At 41.1% G+C, this 25,944-nt stretch overlaps 1 protein-coding gene across 1 annotated transcript in view; it reads left to right on the top strand.

Moving 5' to 3' along the window:
* DOK5 (docking protein 5) overlaps positions 1–25,944 on the top strand; it is a 151,681-nt gene that overhangs the window by 67,154 nt on the left and 58,583 nt on the right. Inside the window, exon 2 of the mRNA XM_049650603.1 lies at positions 3,997–4,104. Within this exon, the coding sequence (XP_049506560.1) occupies positions 3,997–4,104 (108 nt within the window). The remainder of the gene's footprint in view (positions 1–3,996; positions 4,105–25,944) is intronic.

Here is a 25,944-nt window from a genome sequence, read left to right as displayed (position 1 = left end):
TTTGATACAGTGGACGTATTTCTTGCATACGTAAGGCATGCTCGATTTCTAAAACATCTTCAGAGGTACGTACAAAAGAAAGGGGTTGCCAATAGTAGAATAACAGCCTGTTTTCCACACCCTATATTTGGACGGAGTGACATTTATCCCCACTGTAGTTACAGTCTTCTGGTGGTGGCCAAATTTTAAGGGAGACGGTTGTCTCATCCATTCTTCAGACATGAGTGAGATGTTGGTAAGACTTCTATATGTCAACCACACTACTGGAAATGTTAATTTTCATGGTGGGGGTCTTTACCCTGAAAAGGATTTTGTGTTTGAACTCTTACCAATCAATGGCTCTTACAACTTGGCTTCTTCCATTGGTTAATAGACTGTGGTCAGATAGCAACAGAAAGAAAACTGGCAAATGTAGATAAATGCTATTAGATTAGGTTGTCATTTTAAGATTTTGCTTAAATATCTCTACATTTTTCCATTGAAAAAATTTTAAGTGTTTCATTTTGAGATAATTATAGATTTGCGTCCAGTTGTAAGAAATATTACGCAAAGATCCTGTACCTTTTCCCCAGTTTTACTGATTGATAACATCTTCAAAGCTATCGTGCAACATCATAACCAAGATATTGACATTAACACAGTCAAGATGCAGGCCAATTCCATTGCTGCAGGGATCCCTTATGTTCCCCTTTTGTCGACAGAGCTACTTCCCGTCCCCAACCCCTGACAATCATGGATCTGTTTTCCATTTCTGTCATTTTGTCATTAAAAAATGCTATAAATGTGGTCCTACAGTAAGTAACCTTTTGGATTTCACTCCCCCCCCCCCCCGCCCCGGACCTGCTCAGCATCATTATCTGAAGACTCATTCAAATTGTTGCAATATTGCTAGTTAAATTGTTTTTATAGCTAAGAAGAGCTCCATGATATGGATGTACCACCTTAGCTCATTGAAGAATATATGGGTGCTTCCGGTTTTGCGCTGATACAGATCAAGCTACTATGAACATTTATGTTCAAATTGTGTGTGTGTGTGCGGGCGGCGGGGGGATGTTTGCATTTCCCTGGGATGGATTCTTAAGAAAGCAACTGTGGGCCATGTTGCTTGTTTAGTTTTTAAAGAAACTACCCAGCTGTGTTTCATAGTTCCTGTATCATTCTACATTCTCACCAGGAAGGTATGAGACACCTAATTTCTTTATATCCTTTTCAGCATTTGGTTGGTGGTATTATCATTTTTTTTTTAATTTCAGCCAATCTGAGAGATGTGTAGTGATGTTTCACTGTGGTTTTAATTTACATTTACCTGATGACTAATGATATTGAACATTTTTTCATGTGCTTCTTCATCATCTGCTTCCTTATTGGTGAAATGTATGTTTATAAACATTTTTTTAACTTCTGTTTTGTAATTGGATTGTTTGATTCTTTACTATTGAATTTTAAGAGTTCTTTATATATCTAGATACTAATCCTTTGTCAGATATGCAGTTTGCAAATATTTCCTCCCATTCTGTAACTTGTCTTTTCATCCTCTTAACAGTTTTTCACAGAGCAAAAATTTTAAGTTTTGAGGAAGTACAAATTGGCAAGCTTTTCTTTTATGGATTGTGCTTTTGGTATGCACTCTAAGAATTCTTTGTCCAGATGATGATCCCAAACACTTTTTTCCCCTAAAGTTTTATAGTTTTGTTTTATATTTAAGTCCATTTGAGTTTATTTTTGTTTAAGGTGATTGTTTTAGGTTAAGGTGTGTGTGTGTGTGTGTGTGTGTGTGTGTGTGTGTGTGTGTACTTTTTTTTTTATTCCTATGGATGTTCAATTATTCCAGTGCCATTTGTTTGAAAGTGTACCTTTCTCCACTAAATTGCTTTTCCACTTCTGTCTCCATGTTTTTACATCTCTTGATAAGTTCAGTGACTGTGCAAGATGAAAGCCAATAACTGATTTTAATTGCACTATTTTACTGATACCTCTGGATATTTAGGAAATAACAGTTCTCTTTCACTTAATTTGCAATATTAATTTTTATTAAACACAACAAAAACAAGCCAAAAAACCCCACTGTTATGCACTTTCTCATGTCATTGGAAATTCCTTCTGAAATTTGTTTCAAATGAAAGATCTATGTTATCCTTATAGATAGATAACATACACATTATTGGTGGCACATAGTGTATTATATATATTATGTGTATTATTCATATTATGACATTTTAAATATAATGACTATGTTATCTTAAAGATGCATACCTCGATATTATATCTTATATAATATTAGGTACTCCATACTTATTATATGTAATAGAAGTACTATAATTAACCTTGCCTTTCATTATTGTTGAGGAGTTAGTGGTTTCTATTTATTGTTATTATAAATAATAATGCTAGGATTATATTATACATTCAGCAGGCTGAGGCACACATCTTACCCTCTGTGTTCAGAGCAAAACTTCAAAGTGGAGTGGATTTCATGTTCTTTTTACTATCCCAAACAAAACCATTAATGAATGTTTAGTTCACCCAGTGAGCAGAGAGAAATGGAATCTGTTCAGCATTGAGGATAAATAGTAGCAAACCTGAATTCTTCATCCATCTGCCAGTTACTAATAAAATAGTAGAAGGCATTTTCAGTGGAGTATGGTTTGAATGACCAAATGTTTTATGTGGACTTTTTTTCTTCTTACTAGCTCCAAGGTTCTTAAACTTCATAGTGCATAAAATTCATTTATGGGTTGACTATACAAAACCACCTAAATATGGTCCATACTTAGAAGATGATTTAAGGATCAGGGAGATAACTGTGATTGAATAGTTACCCACCTGTCTGCACTGGAATGCAGAATTCCTCCTTCAGTGTTGGCCTGCATTTGGGCTCTTTCGTTAGGATGGATTCTTACTCTTTTCAGGTTCTTTATATCTGTTGTCAAATTGCCTTTAGAGGTCACCAGCGGAGTAGAAGAGTGCCACTCAGGTCTCTTCCATCAGTGAATATTACGATGAATATGAATCCTTATTAATTTTTAGGTTAAAACATCTCATTTTATTTTGCTTTTGGAGAACGTTGTTGTTCGTAGACTCATTAGCTCTTTGCACTTTCCTCTCTCTGGCATGACTAATATTTTGGTGCCTCGTTTAGTATATACTGGTTATTTTAATCAGAGAAGCTTTGGTTGCTAGAATCAGAACTCCATTCAGCCTCTGTCAATTAAGAGTGCTGTTGATGGTGGGGAAGATGATTTCTAAGAAAATCAAGGGAAGGGCTAGATCACAAAGTCAGCAGCAGAAAGATGACAGAGAACTAAAATGTCTCTTCTGCCTGGAGTAGAAATCACCTGGTTCTCTGGACCAGGTCCCACTGCCTACCTGTTAGGCACATGATCCATCATGGTCACCAACCTCAGTTTATAACCTACCAGTATTGACCTCTTAACTCAGACTGCTCTTCGGTCTGAGTAATCTTTGAGCCCCTGGGTTGGATTTTCTGAGGGAGAATCTGGTTGGTGTTAATCAGTCATTTATTAGTTAGTCCAGTGTCTGGCCCACTCCTGAGCATCAGTTGTGAGGGTTGTCATATGACATATAAGGGCTTTCTGTTGGACTGTCAGCGAAACCTTCAGCATATATTGGGCCTATGAGTTCCATATTTAATTGCATTTGAAATGAGAGCATGTGCCATGAATACCTATGCTATTTGCGCTGATTTGAGATTTTTATCTCTGGGACTTTTCCTGAAATGTTTCTACTGAGACTGTTATTGAAATGTTAAGAAATTTGCTTTCAAATACTCATTTTCATTTGATTCCAGTAAATGAATGACATAATACACCTGTTGTGGAAACAATTTCGGGTTTAAAATTTTTATTTTCCCAAAGTAGCATCACACTTACGGCTTATGAATACTTTACAGGTGAAAACATCAAAGAGAAAACATTTAAATGCAAATGTAAGTGATATCTGAGTCACTGATGCTGAACTCTTTGCATTTCCTTCCAGATATATCAGCGATGCTGGCTAGTATTCAAGAAAGCTTCAAGCAAAGGTCCAAAAAGACTGGAGAAATTTTCTGATGAACGTGCTGCATATTTTAGGTGTTACCATAAGGTAAAACTTGATTGTTGTAACTTTCTAGAAATCTGTTCAGAAGTAGGTAAACTTGAGTTCATTGGATCTGAAAACTTGTCGAGATTATTTAACAGAGGTGCAAATAAGGCTTTTCCCAAGGACAAAACATCTTTAAGTTACTATCTACTTGTTAATTGTTTAAAGTAATTGACTAATGTAAAGTCACTCTTCTGGTTTCCTACTATTTGTTGTTGTTTTCCAATCCCTACTGTAGAATTTACCAAGTTCTTTTGTAAATGCTCGATTGGCATAGTAAACTCAACTCCCAATGTTGAAGCCCCTTTAGGGTAAAGACAAGGTCTCTGTGCTTTTAGCACATCTAGGGCCCCGATGCAGATTAGATCCTCATTCAGTGATGTGGAGGGAGGAGAGGAACCTGGAAAATGGGTTGGTGAAGGAAGAGGAAGTTCTACTCATTGGTTTATTTTTTTAAGCTTGATGACTAAATTTAATTCAGACTTGCAGTTTATCTTTCGTTCGTTCTTACTTTTTTTAAGTTTATTTATTTATTTTGAGAGGGAGAGTGAGCAGGGGAAGGGCAGAGAGAGAGGGAGAGAATCCCAAGCAGGCTCGACACTGTCAGCGCAGAGCCCGATGCAGGACTCGAATTCACAAACTATGAGATCACGACCTGAGCCGAAACCAAGAGTTGGATGCTCAACCAACTGAGCCACCCGGGAACCCCCAGATCTGCAGTTTAAATAGTGGTAGTGAGGTCTCCTCACTAAAAATAGTAATTGTGTATTAAAATACATACTTCAGAAGTAGGAAGTGAAGGAAAATACAAGGCATACTTGGATTTATAAATTAGGCCTGTCTTTCCCTCCACAGTGCAATGTTCTTCATGGCCCTTGTTAATGGGCAGCCTCTGTATTTTCTCTTTTCATGAAAATATGTAAAAAAAAAATGCATGGTTAACTTCTTTTTCCCCAAGGGGCTGGTTATTTCCATGTTAGGAAAATACTATTCTTGTCTACAGAGGAATTATGTTTATTGTTATGATAGAGCATTTTAATTGTTTTAGTTTTCTATCTCGAAATTCTTTTCCTTTTTTGGTGAGCTTTTATCAGGAGTGAGTCTACTTGCCATTTAAAATTTTATGTGCAACCAGTAGATTCATTAGCACAGAAATTTGGTTAAGTGAAGGAGAGTGGATAATCTTCCCTTTTTTATGCAAATTCTCCACAGGTGATGACTTTACAAGATCTTGTGAGGGGCCTATGTTGACACCTTGGTTTATCCAATAATGAAAAGCCATAGGGCAAGCTGTATTCCTTCTCAATTTAGAGAAATAAAGCATATGCTTTATAGGCACATCTGTACATACATAAGGAAAGAAAAAGCACAGAGCAAGACTTTGGGATAAGTAGGGAAAGGAGTCAACAGTAGCATTTTCCATGTGTTCCATTTCCTCACCATCTCATTACAGAGTTCCGTATTCCAAGGTCAGCTTCATTCCCAGCCTACATTCTCTATAAGGGAGAACAGAAGGAAACCTCTTGATGAACCTGGAATTTCCCCCACCATTTATGTTCCATATGCCAGATATTTCCACTATTTCGGATAATGGTTTTTGTCCTTAGGCAAGAGTTGTTGAGTTGCAAATCTATTAGTTAGGAGCAGTGATCCTTGAAGCCATTGGCAGCATACCTTTGAATGCAGGCAAATAATCTTGAGCCAGTCTCACAATTTCTGGAACGCCAGAAGCTACTGGTGTCCAGACATTTTGGACCAGATGTATTAGGTCCCAGTTATTCCACATGTATCCATTGTCTACCTAAAAACAAGATGGCGAACAATGATACAGAAATGGATTGCTTCATTTCCACTTGAGAGGCCTTGCCTTAAAGGAAACTCAGAATGCCCAAGGCGGGGTTTGGTTTAGCTATAGGACAAAAGCAGAGTCTTTTCCATTTTTTCCCTTCCTTAACTGGCACTGATGCCTTCTCTCTACCTTTCAGATCATCAAACCCTGGTGACCTGATGCCCTACCATGGTTGACTGTTTTCTTTATCATTCTTCATTATAATTAACAAGATTATCTAAAGGCCTCATCTCCTAGCTGGCCAGAAGTTGTGGTTATGCCTCAGCCTTCTCTTGAGAACCTCAGCCTGTCTGTAACTTTACAATTCACCATCTGCCAGCGTATGGTAGAATGTTTATGTTGCCCCAAAATTCATGTGTTGAAGCCTAGCCCCCAATGTGATGATGTTTGGAGATGGGGCCTTTGGGAGGTGGTTAGCTCATGAGGGTAGAGCCCTCATGATTTGAATTAGTGCTCTTATAAAAGTGACCCCAAGGAGTTGCCTCCTTCCTTCTTCCGTGTGAGGACACAGCCATCCGTGAACCAGGAAGTGGGGTCTCACCAGACACTGAATCTGCCGGTGCCTCTCCATTGGGCTTCCCAGCCTCCAGAGCTGTGAGAAACAAGTTTCTGTTGTTCACAAGCCACTCCATCTGTAGGAATTTGTTACAGCAGCCCGGAAGGACTAAGACACCATCTGACTCTTGTCCTGTCTAGTTATTGTGTGTGACCGTTAATGTTGATCAGTCCTTTCTTGTTTTGGTAGAGTTCCAGATACAGCCAGAAATACCTGATTCCTCACCATCCCCCATGCTTAATGTAGAAAAATAAAGAAATAGGCTATGCTTTGCTTACAGACCTTCCCATGCCTAAGAGAAGAAAGAGGACGAGTGGGGAATACTTTCTAGGAACTCCCCAAATCCAATTGGTCAGCAAGTGGTGTTGGCTCTGTGTTCAACATGCATAGACTCTAGACGTTCTCACAACCGTGTTGCTACCACTGTGGTCTAAGCCATGGGGCTCCCTAATGCCCGGCCCTCTAGAGTCTATTCAAAATATCACATCGCGGTACTCCAGGCAAAACCCTCAGCCAAGTCTTCATTTTTGTTTTTGTTTAAAAAAAAATTTTTTTAATGTTTATTTATTTTTGAGGGAGGGAGAAAGAGATCATGGGTGGGGGAGGGGCAGGAAGAGAGAGAGACACAGAATCTGAAGCAGGCTCTGTACCACGAGTGCAAAGCCTGACGTGGGGCTCTAACTCGTGAACCATGAGATCATGACCTGAACCGAAGTTGGATGCTCAACCCACTGAGCCACCCAGGTGCCCCTCCAGGCAAGTCTAAACCATCGTAAGATTTGACGCCCTGCCCCCTATTTCACTTCATCTGCTCAGTTCCCCCATCCCCCTCCGTTCTGCTACGGGCACCCTGGGCTCTTTGCTTTCCTGAGTGCATGCCACCCACTCCACCTTTGAACTTGTTCCTTCCTTTTCTTGGAATGCTCTCCCTGCAAGTATCCACATCGCTCATTTCCTTACATTGTTCAGGTCATTGCTCAAATTGTTCCCCTAAGGGAGGCTGTTCCTTGATCTCTTATTTAAAATAGAATCCTGGGACACCTGGGTGGCTCAGTCGGTTAAGTGTCTAACTCTTGATCTCAGCTCAGGTTGTGATCTCACAGGGCGTGAGTTCAAGCCCCACATCGGGCTCCTCACTGATAGCGTGGAGCCTGCTTGGGATTTTGTCTCTCCCTCTCCCTCCCCTGCTCTCTCTTGCTCTGTCTCTCTCTCAAAATAAATAAATAAACTCTTTAAAAAAATAATAAAATGGAATCCTTTGACACACCCTGCCCATCTCTCTTTATTTTTCTCTTCAGTACTTACCACTACATGTATATTTATTTGGTTATTTCTTATTGTCTTCTTTATACTGCCACCATAAATTAAGGTCCACAAGGGCAGGTTTTGTGTTTATTTGTTTGGTGGCTGGGGGGGAGGCATGGTTCACTATTAGTTATCATTGCCTAATACATAGTAGACTTTTTTTTTTTTTTAACTATTGGTTGAGAGGCAATGCACATTATAAAATTTATTTTTAAGTTTATTTATTTTTGACGGAAACAGAGTGCAAGCATGAGCTGGAGAGGTGCAGAGAGAGAGAGGGAGACACAGAGTCCGAAGCAGGGAAGTGGCAGAGAGAGAGAGAGGGAGACACAGAATCCGAAGCGGGGGAGGGGCAGAGAGAGAGGGAGACACAGAATCCGAAGCAGGCTCCAGGCTCTGAGCTGTCCGCACAGAGCCCACCGCGGGGCTCGAACTCACGAACTGTGAGATCCTGACCTGGGCCGAAGTCGGACGCTTAACCGACTGAGCCACCCAGGTGCCCCAACAATGCACATTATAAACAGATGAGAGAGTACCTACAAATGTCTTTGTGTCATACTTTTATTTAGTTTACCAAAAGAAATCTGTGCCTGAGACACCTTGAAGCCAGGAAAGGGAATCTTGAGTTAGTGACGGAGGCAGAAAAAGCCAGGGTTGGGAAGTTTTAGGAGGACAGACTCAAATGTAAAACCAAAGTGGCTGGAAAGATCCTCCCTAAATGTGAACCCAGTATGGGAAGATTGAGGACCAACTTGCCCTAGTTTAGACTTCTACCTGCTGGCTTTGGAATTTAATACGCAAATCTTTGGGGACGGTGGTAAGCTACGTTCTCTTTCATCTGTAATAATCATTAACCAAAGTCCAAAGCATTAGAATGGAAGAATGATCTACATTAAGCCTCCAAGACCTTGATGAGTTCCTGTAGCCATTCATTCTCCTTACTCTCTCAGATCTGATACATTTAATATTAATCTCTTGGGGGCATATAAAAAGGCAGAATAACTCTGCGATACGCATTTTTTATCCAAATGCTGTGTAATGTATGGATCTTGATAATAAAATACTGAGGCTGTGAGGAGCGCACCGTGACCAGAGTTTAGAATTTACCGGAATATAAATAAAACAATCTCTGAAGGAAATGAGGAACTGTCCATGATGCTATTTGGTCAGTACAGAGATGGTGGAGCCACAGCCCTCCTGTAGGAAATCCGTAGCATTTACGAAAGCACAGTGCCTCTCTCATTTCATTCTTAGAGACATTATGAAGGGGAAAAAATGCCACTTTCTGCGTATCTGATCCTTACTAAAAGTCTTAAAATAGGAAGTTGACTGCATAATTTTAAAAGTTGGTGCCTTCCTCACTGAAAATGTAGCTAAAGATGATCTCATGAAAAGAAATTGGAAAATAAATACATGAATAATGCGCATACAGGGCAATTCATTTTTCCTGTCTTTTCCTCTTGCATGAAGTTCCCCTCTAGCACCACAGCTGTCAGAGATGGCCGTGAAATTGATTAACTGTAATTGCAACAATATTAATACTCCGGTGACTTTAAATATAGTTCCCGACCTTCTTGTTAGAGGCAAGTTCACTGTTTTCATTCAGGAAATCAGAGTTGCTCACCCCAGCCAGAAGGGGTGAGCGTTTCTATGAATAGTTTTACTTTTTCAAGATGAATAACAATTGGGAGGCAATCTAAGTGGAAGGAAGACCATCTATTGTTTTTGAGACCAAGGCAAACGTAGACATTTGGGAAACTTGCTTTCTAATCCCGGCTTTGCCACTGTGTGTGTGTGGTAGGTTGCTTAAAGTCTGTGTAGAGGTGACCTCTGCTAAAAGATAAACTGGGGCATGTTGAATGTTGTAAGAGTTTGAGAAGAAATCAGTTCGGATTGTGTAGCACCAAACTGGAAGGGGTGGGAGACCCCCACTAATGGGAGTTGGGGACGGACTTCTGTAGTGAAAAGGGGGAAGGAGAGTAAGGCAGTTATTGATTGGCTGTAGCTTAAAGCCTAGTTGGCTATGACTGGTTGTCCTTAGTGTTTGACTTCAATGACTCAAATTACCTTGAGGCATTTATGGCCTCAAGATTTGGTTTGCTTCTCTATCCTCTCAGGGCATTACAGCCACATCAGCCTAATGGCCTCCTTGTTTAATTAATTTAACACCTCCGAGGCAGGTCACATCATGGCTTCCTCATCATCGCTAAGCCTGCAGGATTCAATTCACTTTGGGCCAGAAGACAGTTCCGACAGATTCTCTGATAGAGTGTTTCACGGAACGTGTGCCGGTGACTCTGGCGGAGGAGACTTCCAGGAGGACCAGGGTTCTGTGGTCAAAGAAATTGGGGAACTGCAACATTTCCATCCATTCTTGAGATTCATACTCCATGGTAGCTTATCACAAGACCTGAGGAGGCCAAAGGTTAGGACACCTGAGTAGCTTTGAGTCAGCTTTTCCCAAACCAGGGAGCAACCTTTTTTTTTAATTCACGTGTTCCATGGAACAAATAAATACAATTCCAAGGAACACAGTTTTGGATATGCTGCTTATGTGTGTTACCTTGTTTATTAAAGGTCCGTTTAGCCTGTTATTCCAACAGTGAGCAACTGGGGGTGGCCATTCACACTTCACCAAAATCATAGGGTTAACTTAGGTATCAAATGAGTAAGTGTTTATGAATGTGTCCGTAAAATGGGAGACCCTCTCAATGCAAAGGGTAATCACCATTATTTTTTTTTGCCAGAGTTATTTGTTCTCTCATTCTGTCCTTCCTTAGTGAGTAGGTCACTTTCTGTCTCCCAAACCCATTGCCAGACCTTGTTGTTGGTTTTTGTGAAAATAGGATTCTAGGCTCCTCACGGTAAGCTAGCATCCCCAAAAGTATTTCTCTGGAATTTCTACCAGCTTATCCCTCGTGTGTGTGTGTATGTGTGTGTATCAGAACTTTTTCTGTACTAATGACCTATTCTTGTTTACCCAGCTTCTCGTTCTTCTAAAACGTTCTCTTGTGATGTAGCTGTCTGTAATACACCTTTTCAAAATCTTAAAATATATCCTAGCCCCTTTTTTCAATACAGTGCTTTGGAGTCATTCCCTCTTTGTGCAGGAAACTACCCACCAGACTCTGTTCTGGAAACTTCCTTCACTTATGCCAGTGAGAATATGCCTGTTGACATCTCCACAGGTTAAATTATAGCTTATTACTTGGATGCTTTTCCCCATTGGTAAATGCTTCCATACCCACATTTCGTAGGCAGAAGTAGGATGGGTAGAAGGGGGTAACTGTAGTACCTGAACCACATTTTGCTTTTTCAAATACTCAAGGAGGTAAAAGTATGCACCAGTGTGCCAAAGGCTCCTGAAATGCATTGTTCACAATTGAATTAGCTATCTTTCCTACCCAGGGTTGGTTCTTTTCTGGAGTTCCGTGTCTCAGGGTAAGGCACTGATACCTATTCTGTTATTCAAGGCAGAAGCCAAAGGATTGTCCTGGATTCACCCTCTTCCTCATCCCCTCTCCTGTCTCCTGTCCAGTCCGTCACCACATTTGCTCATGCTCCTTCCCCTGCACAGATACCCTTCCTTCCCTGTCCACGTGGCAGATGTGAATGGTCCCTCAGAGTCTCTTCTGTGTCTTCACCTTCCTGTAATTCCTCCCGATGCACCCCAAGTTAGCCTGTCTTCTGGGCCCCTTCTGCCTGGATGCACTGGTCATGCTGCAAGCAGTGGGTGGATGCTGGTGGCAGAGTCTGTCTGGTTGCTGCGGACCCTTAATCACACGCTTTCTTCATCGGTGGTGGCCAGCTGGGTTTCAGCTGAACACAAGGCTGCCCAAGGAAAAGACCCCTATGTAGTGAGGTGTGGCTGTATGACTAAATCCTGGCCAGAAGGGGTGTAACAGGGAAGAATGCCTTGGCCTTCATCTCCTTCTCTTTCCTGCTGATTAGAAAATGGACGTTGGCCATCTTGGCCCACGATACAGAAAAGCCCATGGGTTGAGGATGGTGAAGCAGCAGGACACGTCCCATAAAAGTGTAGAGGGAGATGTCTGGGTCTGGTTTGTGCTCCCCGACACCATATGTCCTAGTCTGGTTCAGGCAACAGGGACAAAGTGTCATAGACAGGTGGCTCGTTCAATAGGAATTCACTTCTCACGGTTCTGGAGGTTGTAAGTCCAAGATCAGGAGCCAGCATGGCCAGATTCTGGTGAAGACCCTCGTCCAGGATTTAGACTGTTGACTTCTTGGTGTGCCTGCATGTGGTAGAAGGGTGAGGGAGCTCTCTGGAGTCTCTTTTATAAGAGCAACGATTCCCTTCACGAGGCCTCCACCTTCATGCCAGACGTACTTCTAATATCATCACATTGGGCATTGGGTTTCAACATACCAATTTTGTTGTTGTTTTTAATTTTTTAAAAATATTTATTTAGTTTTGAGAGAGAGAAGGAGAGTGGGGGAGGGGCAGAGAGCCAGGGAGACACAGAATCTGAAGCAGGCTCCAGGCTCTGAGTGTCGGCACAGAGACCAACATGGGCTCGAACTCATGAACCACGAGATTATGACCTGAGCCGAAGTCAGATGCTTAACTGACTGAGCCACCCAGGCACCCCATCAACGTACGAATTTTGGAAGGACACAAATATTCAGCCTACTGCACCACAGGCCAACCCTAGACTCTGTTTCTCTCATGTGAGAGGAATAACTTTTATCGTGTTCAAACCTCATGATCTTGGATTTTCTCTCATGTGCAGCAGAGAGCTGATAGAGTTTACCCTAAGTGATAGGGACAATTGAATATATGTTCCTCATTTTCCAGCACACTCTAGGTAGGGAACTCTGTTACAACCAAGAGTATCTTGCTGTGATCGCTTGCTATGTTGGACTCTGATTTCCTTGTACGTGGGAACTGCACTTTCTTCAGCTTTCTGTGTCCTCGGGGCCCAGCATAATGCCTGGCACAGTGGCTGCTTTGGATCCCAAGGACGCTTAGGGTGCCTAGAAAATGATTTGTGGCCTACTTATACCAGTACTGCATAGTGGAAGCATTAGGAGACCCTTTGGTATATTGAGAATAAAAGGAGCTGTGTGAATCAGGCCACATTCTCACTCACTGGAATTTACTGCATGGTTTTGTCTTCTGGAGGAGACTGTCTAATCATAAAGACAGCCCTGTCACAGTTGTACAGATATTTAAAGTTTTAAAAAGCCGCACAAAATATACACAAGGTTTAAACAATCAAATGATATCGAAGGGCTTATGATGAAAATTAACTTTTGCTTACTTCACCTCTCGCCTCCTATTGTGGGCTGAATGGTGTCTCCCAAAAAAAGATATGTTCAAGTCCTAACCCTCGGTACCTGTGAGTATGGCCTCGGGAAATAGGGTCTTTGTAGATGGAATCAATTTAGGATGAGGCTACTGGGTTTGGGTGGACCCTGATTCAGTGGCTGCTGTTCTGGTAAGAAAAGACACAACGCCCAGGGGAAAGCTGGGTGAGGATTGGGGCAGAGATTGGAAACGCTACAGACACAGGGCTGAACGAAGGGACGCCGGAGATTGTGGGTCCCTGCCAGAAGCTCGGGGAGAGGCCTGGAACACATTCGCCCTCAGTCCTCAATAGGAGGCAACTCAACTGACACACTGATTTTGAACTTAGGCCTGTAGAGAGAAGACATTATTGTTGCTCAAGGCACCCAGTTTCTTTTTTTCTTTTTTTTTTTCCAGTATATGAAATTTATTGTCAAATTGGTTTCCATACAACACCCAGTGCTCATCCCAAAAGGTGCCCTCCTCACTACCCACCCCCCATCAACCCTCAGTTTGTTCTCAGTTTTTAAGAGTCTCTTATGCTTTGGCTCTCTCCCACTCTAACCTCTTTTTTTTTTTTCCTTCCCCTCCCCCATGGGTTTCTGTTAAGTTTCTCAGGATCCACATAAGAGTGAAAACATATGGTATCTGTCTTTCTCTGTATGGCTTATTTCACTTAGCATCACACTCTCCAGTTCCATCCACGTTGCTACAAAGGGCCATATTTCGTTCTTTCTCATTGCCACGTAGTACTCCATTGTGTATAGAAACCACAATTTCTTTATCCATTCATCAGTTGATGGACATTTAGGCTCTTTCCATAATTTGGCTATTGTTGAGAGTGCCGCTATAAACATTGGGGTACAAGTGCCCCTATGCATCAGTACTCCTGTATCCCTTGGGTTATTTCCTAGCAGTGCTACTGCTGGGTCATAGGGTAGATCTATTTTTAATTTTTTGAGGCACCTCCACACTGTTTTCCAGAGCGGCTGCACCAATTTGCATTCCCACCAACAGTGCAAGAGGGTTCCCGTTTCTCCACATCCTCTCCAGCATCTATAGTCTCCTGATTTCTTCATTTTGGCCACTCTGACTGGCGTGAGGTGATATCTGAGTGTGGTTTTGATTTGTATTTCCCTGATGAGGAGCGACGTTGAGCATCTTTTCATAAGGCGCCCAGTTTCTGATACTTTGTTAGTGCCGCCCTAGGAAAGTAACACACCTCCCCAGACCTGCCTCCATAACTTGCTTTCATTTTCCTGTTAGTTGTTTCTGTAACTCTAAATTATATGTTTATACCTGTCTTATCAACCTCCAACATGATGAACAGATCCCCCACTTTAGGAAGTTAATGACGTGGCTCACTGTGATACAGTCTCTCACCAACTCTTTCCTTTTCCTTATGAATTCTGATGACTACATTATTCTAAAGGCCTGTTCTACCAATTGTAAGTAACATTCGATAACTACTGAAACGTCTCTGCCTTTCCCCATTAATGTTAGAAGGGATTTCTTAGCACACAGCGTCCAAGATGAAGACACTGTTGCCTCTATCCTTGTCTCTGCTGCAACTTGTGGGATTTTCTCTGCTTTCATATTGTCCAGTTCCAGATTACTTTTGCACTACAGAAATGTGAGCCCACTGTTGTTAGGTATTCCACGCTTTCAAGAGAAATGGGAAATGCAGGTTTTTTGGTTTTTTTGTGTGTGTGTGAGAACTTCTAATGTTTAAGTGTATTTGTAAAATGCAATACAGATCAAATAAAACATTTCTCTGGGTTGCCCTGGCTTGTAGGCTCCCACTGCAACTTTTTGTAATGTCTGAGTTACCTCTTTTTTTTTTTTTTAACTTTCTTTAACATTTATTTATTATTGAAAGACAGAGAGAGACAGAGCACGAGCAGGGGAGGGGCCAGGAGACGGGGAGACACAGAATCCGAAGCAGGCTCCAGGCTCTGAGCTGTCAGCACAGAGCCCGACGCGGGGTTCGAACTCACAAACCGCGAGATCATGACTTGAGCCGAAGTCGGATGCTTAACCGACCGAGCCACCCAGGTGCCCCCTCCCTGAGTTACCTCTTGAACAACAGTAGAAAGAGAAAGTGATGATCTTGCACGAATCCACATGTGACACTGTACTTAGTAGGTCTGTTATTTTAGCGTGGATACACAACAAGTAAAACTGTTATAATACTTTATTTGTAATGAAACGAACATCTTTTTTTTTTTTTTTAATGTTTATGTATTTTGAGAGAGAGCAGGGGAGAGGGCAGAGAGAGAGGGAGACAGAGAGAATCCTAAACAGGTCTCTTACTGGCAGCATGGAGCCAGACACGGGGCTTACACTCATGAACCATGAGATCATGACCTGAGCTGAGATCAAGACTTGGGTCCTTCACCAGCGGACTTACCCAGGGGCCCCAACGTCTTGTTTTCTTTCAGTTATTTATTTTAGCTTATGTACATACATGTGTCGTGACTGAAAAAACGTCACCAACGCTTCACCTGCAGTGAGATTTTCATCCAAGCCACACATACCCATCCTGAAATACCATTTTCATCAAAAGCACTCACTGAAATTGTCAAAGGTGGATTTATTCCGTGTGCCTGCTCTGCAAGGGCCGAGGACGACACAGACCCAAATCAGAGAGAAAGGGCAAGCCTGTCAGGTAGTCAACCACGCCTGACCCGAGACGGAAGGTGGTATCAGTCTGTATTGTAACACCTGCCGTGGCATTGGGTCATGTGCCATCTGTGAGATGTAAGTATAAGCTGGTTTCAAAACTATGCCTCTGAGGGTAATTTTTTTTCCGAGGCTCCCCATCACCCTTCGAATTGTATCAAAACTCACGGCCATTACCACAAACTAAGGCCTCGAGTGATTCTGCTCTAGCACACATCTCAGACCACCCCGTGCCACTTGCCACCTTGCTACACTGGCCTCCTTTCACCTTGTTCACCCACCTCAGGACCTTTGCACCTGCCGTTCCTTCGGTCTGCCCAGCCTTGCCCCGTGGTTTCTCCTCTTACTTTAGATGTTAACTCATTGCCTCAAAAAGGCCTAACGTGAACCCTCCGTGCAAGTCTGAATGACATTTCTTATTAAATTCCTAACACTTGCCACTGTTGAAAGTTATGTTACACATTTATTTCTTCGTTGGTTTACTGCTAGTTAACAATAAACCCCAGGAGGCCAGCGATCCTGTATTGTGTGTTCGACTCTGTGCCCTCAGCATCTTTATCAACATAAGGAATATAATACACAGTCATTAAATGTTCGTTGAATTTGTGGTGGCAGGGAGAATAGTACACCATGGATTTGGGGACAGAAAGGCCATCTACTACATTTCCATTCTACAAAGTGGGATTAATGTTAATAAGACTGGCCTCACAAGGTTGTGTGAAGATGTAAAAAAAATAATGTAAGGCAGGCACTTTATACTTTGCTCGACCCTCTCTAAACCCTTTGGGATAAATTATAAATAAAATAAAAAATAGGTGTGCTTCTGGACAATACCATTTAAGCTAGAGGTTTTCCTTTGGTATTTGTAGTAGTTGATATTTACTGAGGGTGTACTTTGTCCCAATAGGCATTGAACATACTCAGAGCTGTTAGTTCAATTCTACAGGAGTTTCATGAGACAGATACTTTTATTATTCCTATTTTACAGATGAAGGAACTCAGGATGAGTGAAGTTGAGGAACATGACCAAGATTATGCAGTTGGGAGGTGACAGAATTAGAGCTGGAGCCTAGGCAGTCTGGCTCTGACACCCACATTCTTAATAACCATGCTTCACTGTCTCCCTGACATAGACTCTTTAGTTCATATGTTGCCTTATTTAGATGGCCCAGCATTTAAGTAGATAAAAGAAAGATCTGTTTTCAATGAAGCCAGAGTGGAGGCTGGCGTGGGGAAGAGAGATCCAGACATTCTTTTTTTTTTGTTTATTTTTAATTTATTTTGAGAGAGAGAGAGAGAGAGAGAGAGAGAGAGAGAGCGTACAAGCGGGAAGGGGCAGAGAGAGAGGGAGACAGAATCCCAAGCAGGCTCCACACTGTCCGCCCAGAGCCCGATGTGGGGCTCGATCCCACAAACTGTGCGATCACGACCTGAGCCGAAATCAAGAGTCAGATGCTTAACCGACTGAGGCATCCCCAGACATTCATTTTTACCCCCCTCTTCCTCACATTCCCAGAGACTTACAGAGATATTCCTTGGAGCACATTTGAAAACTCTTTGTTTACATTTTTCAAAGTTACACTTTATTTGGAGGTAATTATAGACTTCTATGCCTTTGTAAGAAATAACACAGAGAAAAATGTGTCCCCTTTATCCAGTTGTCCCTGGTGGTAACGTTTTGCAAATCTGTAATACACTATCCCAGCCAGGATACTGAAATTAACACAATGCACTGCTTTCACTCAGATTTGCCCGGTTTTACTTGTACTCATGTGTGTGGGCATGTGTTTATTTCTATGCAATTTGATCACCTGTGGGTTTCTGTACCCACCCACCTTAGTTAAGATACAGAACGATGCCATCACCAAAGGGTCCCTTGTGTTTCCTTTTATAATTACATCTTCCAGTCCCATAATGTGTTTTTTACAATGTTTTCTTTTTAAAAAAAATTTTTTTAATGTTTTATTTGTCTTTGAGAGAGAGACAGAGTACGAGTGGGGGAGGGGCAGAGAGAGGGGGAGACACAGAATCGGAAGCAGGCTCCAGGCTCCGAGCTGTGGGCACAGAGCCCGTCACGGGGCTCAAACTCACAGACCGCGAGATCATGACCTGAGCTGAAGTCGGACGCTTAACGGACTGAGCCACCCAGGCGCCCCTATAATGTTTTCTTTTCCAGAATCCTGCAGAATATGACCTTTTGAGATGGGCTTTCTTCACTCACCATAATTTCCTTGAGATTGATCCAAGTTGTTGTATTAGTAGCCCCTTCCTTTTTATCGCTAAGCAGTATTCCTTCGGAAGGATTACCACTGGTTGTTTGCACTCGCCCACTGAAGAGCATCTAGGTTCTTTCTCGTTTGTGGTTATTACAAATAAAGGTTTCATTTCTGGAGGCTAAATTCCCAAGAGTGCCTCCGCTAGATCATATGGGGTTGCGTCTTTAGCTGTGTAAGAAACTTCCCAACTGGGTTACAGAACGGCTGTGCGATTTCACATTCTCCCCAGCGGCGTGTGAGTGTCCCAGCGACTCTCCACCTTCATCAGCATTTGGTGTTGTCACTATTTTTATATTTTTCTTTCTGATAGTGGTATCTCAGGAGGCTTTAATTTGTGTTCTCTAATGGCTAATGATGTTGAACATATTTTTATACACTTAATTTGCCATCTGTGCTTTTTTCTGTGAAGTATCTCTTTACATGTTTTGCCAATGTTTAAGCTTTGAAAGTTTATATATATATATATATATTCTATATATTTAATATATATTAATATTATATTACAATAACATATAATAATATAACATGTTATCTTTTTATATATTATAATTATAATATAATTATATATTATAATTATAATTATAATTATAATATAATATATATAATGTATAATAATAGAATTATATATAATAGAATTATAATATGTCATATTAATATATATTATATATTTAATATTTAATTTATATATATAAAATTTTATGTGTGTGTGTATATATATATATATAGTCTAGATATGAGTTCTTTGTCATGTATGTGGTTGCAAATAATTTTGCTCATTCCACAGCTTATCTTGTCTTCCTAACAGGGTCTTTTGCAGAAAAAAGTTTTAATTTGGGTGATGTCCAGTATTTGAGTTTTTACTTTTATGGAATATGCTCTTGGTGCCAAGTGTAAGAACTCTTTGTATAGCTTTGCATGTTGAACATTTGCTCTGTGTGTTTGTTTGTTTGTTTGTTTTGTCCCAAACATTTTACAGTTTTATGTTACATATTTAAGGCCATGATTCATTTTGAGTTTAGGTTTTATACGGTGTCAGAGGTAGATTGAGTTTCATTCTTTTTACCTGTGGATGTTCAGTCACTCCAGTACCATTTGTTGGGGGGGAAAATGTTATTGTTTTTCCATTGAATTGCTTTTCACATTTGTCAAAAATCATTTGGACCTATGAGCATGGCTCTGTTCCTGGGTTCTGTGTTCTTCGCCATTAAGCCATGTATCTGTCTCTCTGCTAATATCACAGTCTCTTGATTACTGTAGATGCGTAATAATCTTTCATGTTGGGTACAGTGACTGATGCCACTTACTCTCTTTTCTAAGATTATTTTAGCTATTCTCTTGCCTTTTCATAAAATTTTAAATGGAGCTAGTCTATGTGTATGGAAAACCCATTCTAGGCTTTTGAGAAGAATTATGTTAAACCTATAGATCAAATTGTGGGAGAACTGATGTCTTTTCTATGTCAAGTCTTTCAGTTCATGAACATGGTATGTCACTCCATTTATTTGAATCTTTTAAAGTTTCTTCTATCGGCATTTGTAGTGTTCAGTCTTCATAGCCTGTACATGTTTTGTTAAGTTTATACCTGATGATTTCATTCAATTTGCATTTTGATTTAAAGCCCCTTTGATTTAAATACTTAACTTATGTAAACCAGTCACTTTTAGGGGTGCCTAGGTGGCTCTGTCAGTTAAGCGTCTTACTCTTGATTTTGGCTCAGGTCAGGATCTCGCAGTTCCTGAAATAGAGCCCCGCATCAGGCTCTGTGCTAACAGTGCAGAGTCTGCTTGGGATTCTCTCTCTCTCCCCCTCTGTCTTTGCCCCTACCCCCCTCTCAAAATAAATAAATAAAGTTATATAAAAAAAAAAAGCAGTCATTTTTGGCCTATAATCCAGGCCCAAATCCTCGATTTTGGATTTTATAATCCTGTAAAACAATCATGTAGTTTAAATGACTTTTTTCTTATCCCACAGTTATTTGACTTATCATGTGAAATGATTAGTTGACCTTGTGTTTTGGAAAGAGTCCCCAGTTTTTGAGGGTTTATGAAAATTTAATCTGCTTACGTTATCACCATCTATTGTTTGACTTAGTTAATATGGTTAAGAAACACACATATACACATATCAACATAAGAACAATACAAATAGAAAATTAGCTAAACAGTTCATTGACTATAAATGTCTTTTTCCCTTCCTGCGTATGCATTTTTACACGAATTTCTTAAAAGCATGTATCTTTAGGACTTGATCTGTGTGATTTCACGTTTGTGCATCGGTGGAAACACTTGACTATAATTCAAGTGCACACAAAAGCTTTCTGTAAATGATGTCCAAAGAAAAAGGTGGGTTTTCTGAAGTTGGTGAAAAATTAGTCAATGTTTTTTGGATGTGGATGAAATCACAGAATGTTGTTGGCCAAATGAGTCACTGGTGAAGGAGATGTGTTGGCAAAGGATAGAGATCCACTTCCTTCATTTACATATTTTTGGCAAATTTCTCCCTCTGGTTTTTCTCTTCATTTTTCTTTTCTTTTCTTTTCTTTTCTTTTCTTTTCTTTTCTTTTCTCCTTTCCTTTCCTTTCTTTGTCTTTCTTTCTTTCTTTCTTTCTTTCTTTCTTTCTTTCTTTCTTTTTGAGAGAGAGCATGAGCAAGAGGGGAGAGAGAGAGAGAGAGAAAGAAAATCCCAACCAGTCTCCGCCTGACATGTGGCTTCATCCCGTGACCCTGTGATCATGACCCGAGCCAAAATCAGGAGTCAGATGCTCAATCAACTGACCCACCCAGAAGCCCCTCTTCATTGTTAAACTTTAAGTTATAAACATCACACATGTTCCTAGGAACAAATTTAAACAATTCTGAAGTGCATGGAATACGATAAAATAAAATAACCATATCTTGGACCCTAGTCCCAGACCTCAGAAAAAAAAATACTAATAGATTATGTACTTTTCAGACTCTTTTCTCTATGTGTACAAACAGAAACATATTCTCACGCGCGTCCAGATGATATTTTGAGATAAGCAAAAATGGAGTAATTCATTATATGCGCTACATATTGTATTTCAGGCGACTGTAACCACAGATTTCCCCAGGACACTCACCCTTAGTGAGCCTCCCATCCTTGCAGAAGTTGTAGCAGAACTTCTGTTCCCATTCAGAATATTCTGGTTTATGAGGTAAAATCAAATGGTCACATGAATTACACTAGTCTCCTTTCCCTCACGTTTTGACTGTTATTCCAAGTCGGTAGTTAGTGGTTACACCTCATTAACTTAAAAGCTCTAGAGTACGCTTTAATATTGATAGCGTTATTAGCGTCTAGTATATATTGAACTGATAATTGACCCTAACCTGTTTGAAAATACCCACATTGACGGACAAAAGAGCTTCCGATTGTTTTGCTAGTACAGAATTCCATTACGGTGGAAAAACATCTGTGTCTGTTTTTATGAGCTCCTGCTCATCTTTTTGGAAGAGAGGTCTTAGAAGTGAGGTCTCAGATAACATCTTGGACCTTTAAAATGTTCGGGGCTCTTCTGCCAGCGGGTCTCCAGATGGATTACACAGAATCGGACACCACTGGCAGAGTGTAGGAGAAGCGTCCTTGTCTCCAAATTCCATTCTCTCTACAGATTGCAGATGCGTACGTTTCGGGCGAAGTACCTTTTAGGCTGAGTGTGGCCGTTTATTTTTAAGGAAGCCCCAACAGATGCATCAGTTCAGTTATTTCGCATATACAAATAAAGATCCCTTCCTTGGGGCGACAGTCCAAATTTACAACTCAGACAGACGCTAGTCCAGTTTATTTTAAGTGACCAAGGGCATGTAGGTATTTTTGGAAAGAATGAAACCTTCTGTATGGGGACTGGGATATAACTGTCTAGACTGGTTCTTTCTTAGGAAATCTTTAAAAAAATTTTTTTAAGTTTATTTATTTATGATGAGTGGGAGAGACAGAGAGAGGAAGGGGCAGAGAGAGGGAGAGAGAAACAGAACCCCAAGCAGGCTCCGCACCGTCAGCTCAGAGCCTGACGCTGGGCTCGAACTCATGAACCGCGAGATCATGACTTGAGCTGAAATCAAGAGGACGCTTGACCAACTGAGCCACCCAGGCACCCTTCGTAAGAGATCTTTTATGAAACGTTTGTTAAACAGCCCTGTTCAAGGTCCTGGGGGAAGTGAGCAGAGATGTTTCGGGTGGTGACTTTTGATTAGAACCGAACATGTCCCTTCTGTTTTGCCGGCGCTGGCATTGTAACTTCAAACCATTGGTGCCTTTTTAGGAAAGACCATATTAAAAAAAGGTAAAAGGTTTGTAACACGTCATGAGAAACATTTTGGAAATGTTTAACAGGAAGTGTTCACTAGGGTATTTTCGAGTACTCTGAAAATTTGCAACAGATAACAGTAATGTAATAAGCACAACAATAATAATAGTTCTTTTATTAATACTTGAGAAAACATTGTGGATCCAGAAATGGATCGTGTTCACGTTGCTTTTATTTTTTAAGACAATCCACAGAAGTTAAAGGGGCTTTTGCCTCTTCATTTTCAGGAAGATAATGGCCTTGATTTTTTTTTTTTTTTTTTTTTTGAGAATGAAGCAATTTGAAGCTTCTGCAGAGTTTTTCCATTTGCATATACAAAGTGAATCGCTGACTTAATTCATTCAGTCCCACAAGGGGAAAAATAACCAGGATACAGCCTACCAAAGCAAGGTGGAAAATTGCCTTTTAGGTAGTGGTCTTGTTTTTACTCCGTAAACAGAAATAAATCATCATCTGTAAATTACCTTCAGCAAAGAAAGAGAAAAATGGGAAATCGAATCCTTGTTTTCCTAAATGGCTTTTGACTTTGTAGCACGCCAGAAATATACTTAATATTCCCACATAATGCTAATTGTGTAATTTTGACAGGAATATACCAGTTCCTTAAGGGAATGTATGTGCTTTAAAAAACCCGGTTGTATTAATCGTCCTTTGGGACACCAGAAGATATTTCAAGAGTTTCTCCATCTAGTACAAAATAATCCGTTTGGAAAATTGAATTGTGCAATTTGTAATTGTTTTCTAAGTTGTTAATGCAAAACTGTATCAGTAGCAAATTAAACTTTTAAAGTGTGCCCACTTTGTTAATTGCTGGCTGCTAAACATTTATTTCAATGAATACTATCGTTTATGATGAATAGCACGTCTGGGGCATGGCTTTAAACAGCGAAGTTAATTTGGCGGTCTTTTTTTGGGGGAAATTCCTCATTGGATGGCCTACTTGAAGATTTACCAGAAATTTACAAGTGTTGACTACTTCCTTGCTTTGATGGAGTCCTAGTACTTTGTGTTTTTGGTATTCAGAAAACTAGAAATCAGGACCTGCATAGTGGCCAAGAAGCCCACAAATCTCTCCTTGTCTTCTCATCACTCCTGTTCTGAAGTTGTGGTCACTTACTGCCAGGTTTGTCTGTTGGGCTCCCCAGACCTCGTCTTCACGCTCACTCTTCCTGCGGTTAAGGCCACTGTGTATGGGCAAGCCAGCTACACACAGCTCACCTCCACGAGGTGCCATTCTCATCGATTCCACCTGAATGGCTCTCTGCCTCTACTTAAATGGGGAAGAGACAGACACGAGGGAAAATATACAGGTGAAATACAGAGTATGTTGGTGTGACTGATAAATGCCAAGGAAGAAACCAAAGCCGGGAAAAGGAATAGGAAATGTGGAATAAGAGTCTGCAATTCCAAAAGAGAAATCAGAAACGGTGTTATTAAGAAGATGCTATGGAAGTAGCTGGAGATCCGGGGCAGGAGTGAGCCATGGAGGAGTCTAAAGGAAAGCAATTGCCAAGTGTTCCTGCCTGAAGGGACTTGAAGAGTCCATATAAATGAAATGGTCTTCAGTTGGGCTTTCAGGATAAGGACAACAATAAATCGTGGCCTGCCTCTATTTCGGCAGAGTTGTGTCCTTTCAGTCCGACGACCTTTGGCATTACAATAGACTGTTTTTGCCTTGAGATGTGTGGGAGCACTCTGAAAGCACCGAAGAACTATCCACTAGATGAGCAGGACCTGTGTGGACACTTCAGTGTGCACCTCTGTCTCTCTTCCAACTGGGGAAAGAAGTCCGTTTCTCGTAGAGGAGCTCCGAATGTGTGGGAGGAAGACACGTGGTCGGAATATATCTTGGAAAAGGGAATCAGAGCTAGTTCAGACTGATTTTCAGGCCGTGCCATCCAACAGAATCACAAGCTGGAGCCAGAAAGCACACCCCCAACAAGGGAGCCTTCTGTCACGTCCTGCGTTGGCCCAGGAAAGGTGAGTTGGACCGCCTTCACCATCTGCCTGGAGTCTCTGATGAAGGAAGGTTGCCTCACTGTGGGCGGAAGATTGGAAGTCCCAGATAAGATGGGAGGCAGATGCCACTGAAAGTCTTGAGAAGCAAAGAAGCACCAATACCTCTTCTCAACAGGCTTCGGAAGCGTCACCTAGGTGGACCCCCGTATTCACGTGTACGTGGTCTTCTTCGGATCCGTGCCCCGGTTAGAACGTGCACTTGTTCGAACAGTTAGCTGGCTGTCCCCACCGAAATGCCTGGGAAGAGCCTGATGGCGGTATCATGTCACGAGCAGCATGGTAGGGAGTTGGCATGCCAGTCAGCTAAATGGACAGAGTCAATTCTAGATGGGCGCAGTTGCCCCCTTGAGTAAACGCAGTAGTTACACGATTTTGAGATCATAAATGAGTAGTATAGCGATTCTCGTAGTATTTGTGATCTGTGCTTCCAGATTATTTTGCTTTTTTAAGTTTGTTTATTATTGTTATTTTTGAGGGGAGACGCAGAGAGAGAATCTTGCAGACGTGGGGTTAGGTGAAAGAATCCATACCCAGAAAAATACAGACGGTGTTATTCCATTTATATAAAGTTTTTTAGAAGACAGAACTAACCCACCATGATAGAGATCAGAGTAGTGGTCGTATCTGGAGGCAGCATTGGCCCAGGAAGTCGCGATTGTGACTAAAATGGTTTTTATGAGTCAGTATGTAACCGTGCATAATGGTTACACAGGTGTGTGTCGCGTAAAGATGCGTGTGTGTGCATGTGTGTGTGAGCGAGTGTGATCCATGGGACCTGCTGTGTATATTCCTGCTCTGGGTGTCTCCAGCCGAATTTCACAGGGCAGGAACCCAGGTTAAAAACCACGGTGCCACATGTACCCACATGAAAGCAAATGGCTTTTGAAAAGCTGAGTTTTCTTCAATATTTTATTTATTGCTTAACTTTTTAAGAGTTTATTTATTTATTTTGAAAGACCGCGACAGAGAGCGAGCAGGGGAGGGGCAGAAGGGGAGGGAGAGAATTCCAAGCAGGCTCCACGCTGTCAACACAGAGCTGGACGCGGGGCTCGATCTCACCATGCGTGAGATCGTGACCTGGGCTGAAACCAGGAGTCAAGACGCTTAACCAGCTGAGCCACCCAGGTGCCCCTTCTTCAACATTTTAAGCCCAAGTAGCAAAGATGAGTTTAGACTGTCGTCTTTTAATTTAACAAATACCTTATTATTACTTAGGAATTAAGACTTTAAAGATATGACTTACAATTTGCAGAAGCATCTTTTACTATATTTGTCTCCAAAACTGTTTGCATCTTTAGTTTTATCTGCCTGTTCATTTATTCGTTCACTTATTCTTGTATTTTTTAAGGAGCGCATGTTATGGAGCGTAGTACTAGGTATAACAGGTGTATGTGGAAGCCACAAGTTCTAGCTCTGAGTGTGGCTTTACTTTTCCATTCTGTCTGTGAAACCATAATTAAGTTACTTCTCTGATACTCACTATTCCTTCTTGTACGGGTTTTATTTATTACTTGTTTA

The sequence above is a fragment of the Panthera uncia genome (genome assembly GCF_023721935.1).
Source record: "Panthera uncia isolate 11264 chromosome A3 unlocalized genomic scaffold, Puncia_PCG_1.0 HiC_scaffold_11, whole genome shotgun sequence".
NCBI lineage: Eukaryota > Metazoa > Chordata > Mammalia > Carnivora > Felidae > Panthera > Panthera uncia.
This window is presented reverse-complemented; position numbering and strand designations above follow the sequence as displayed.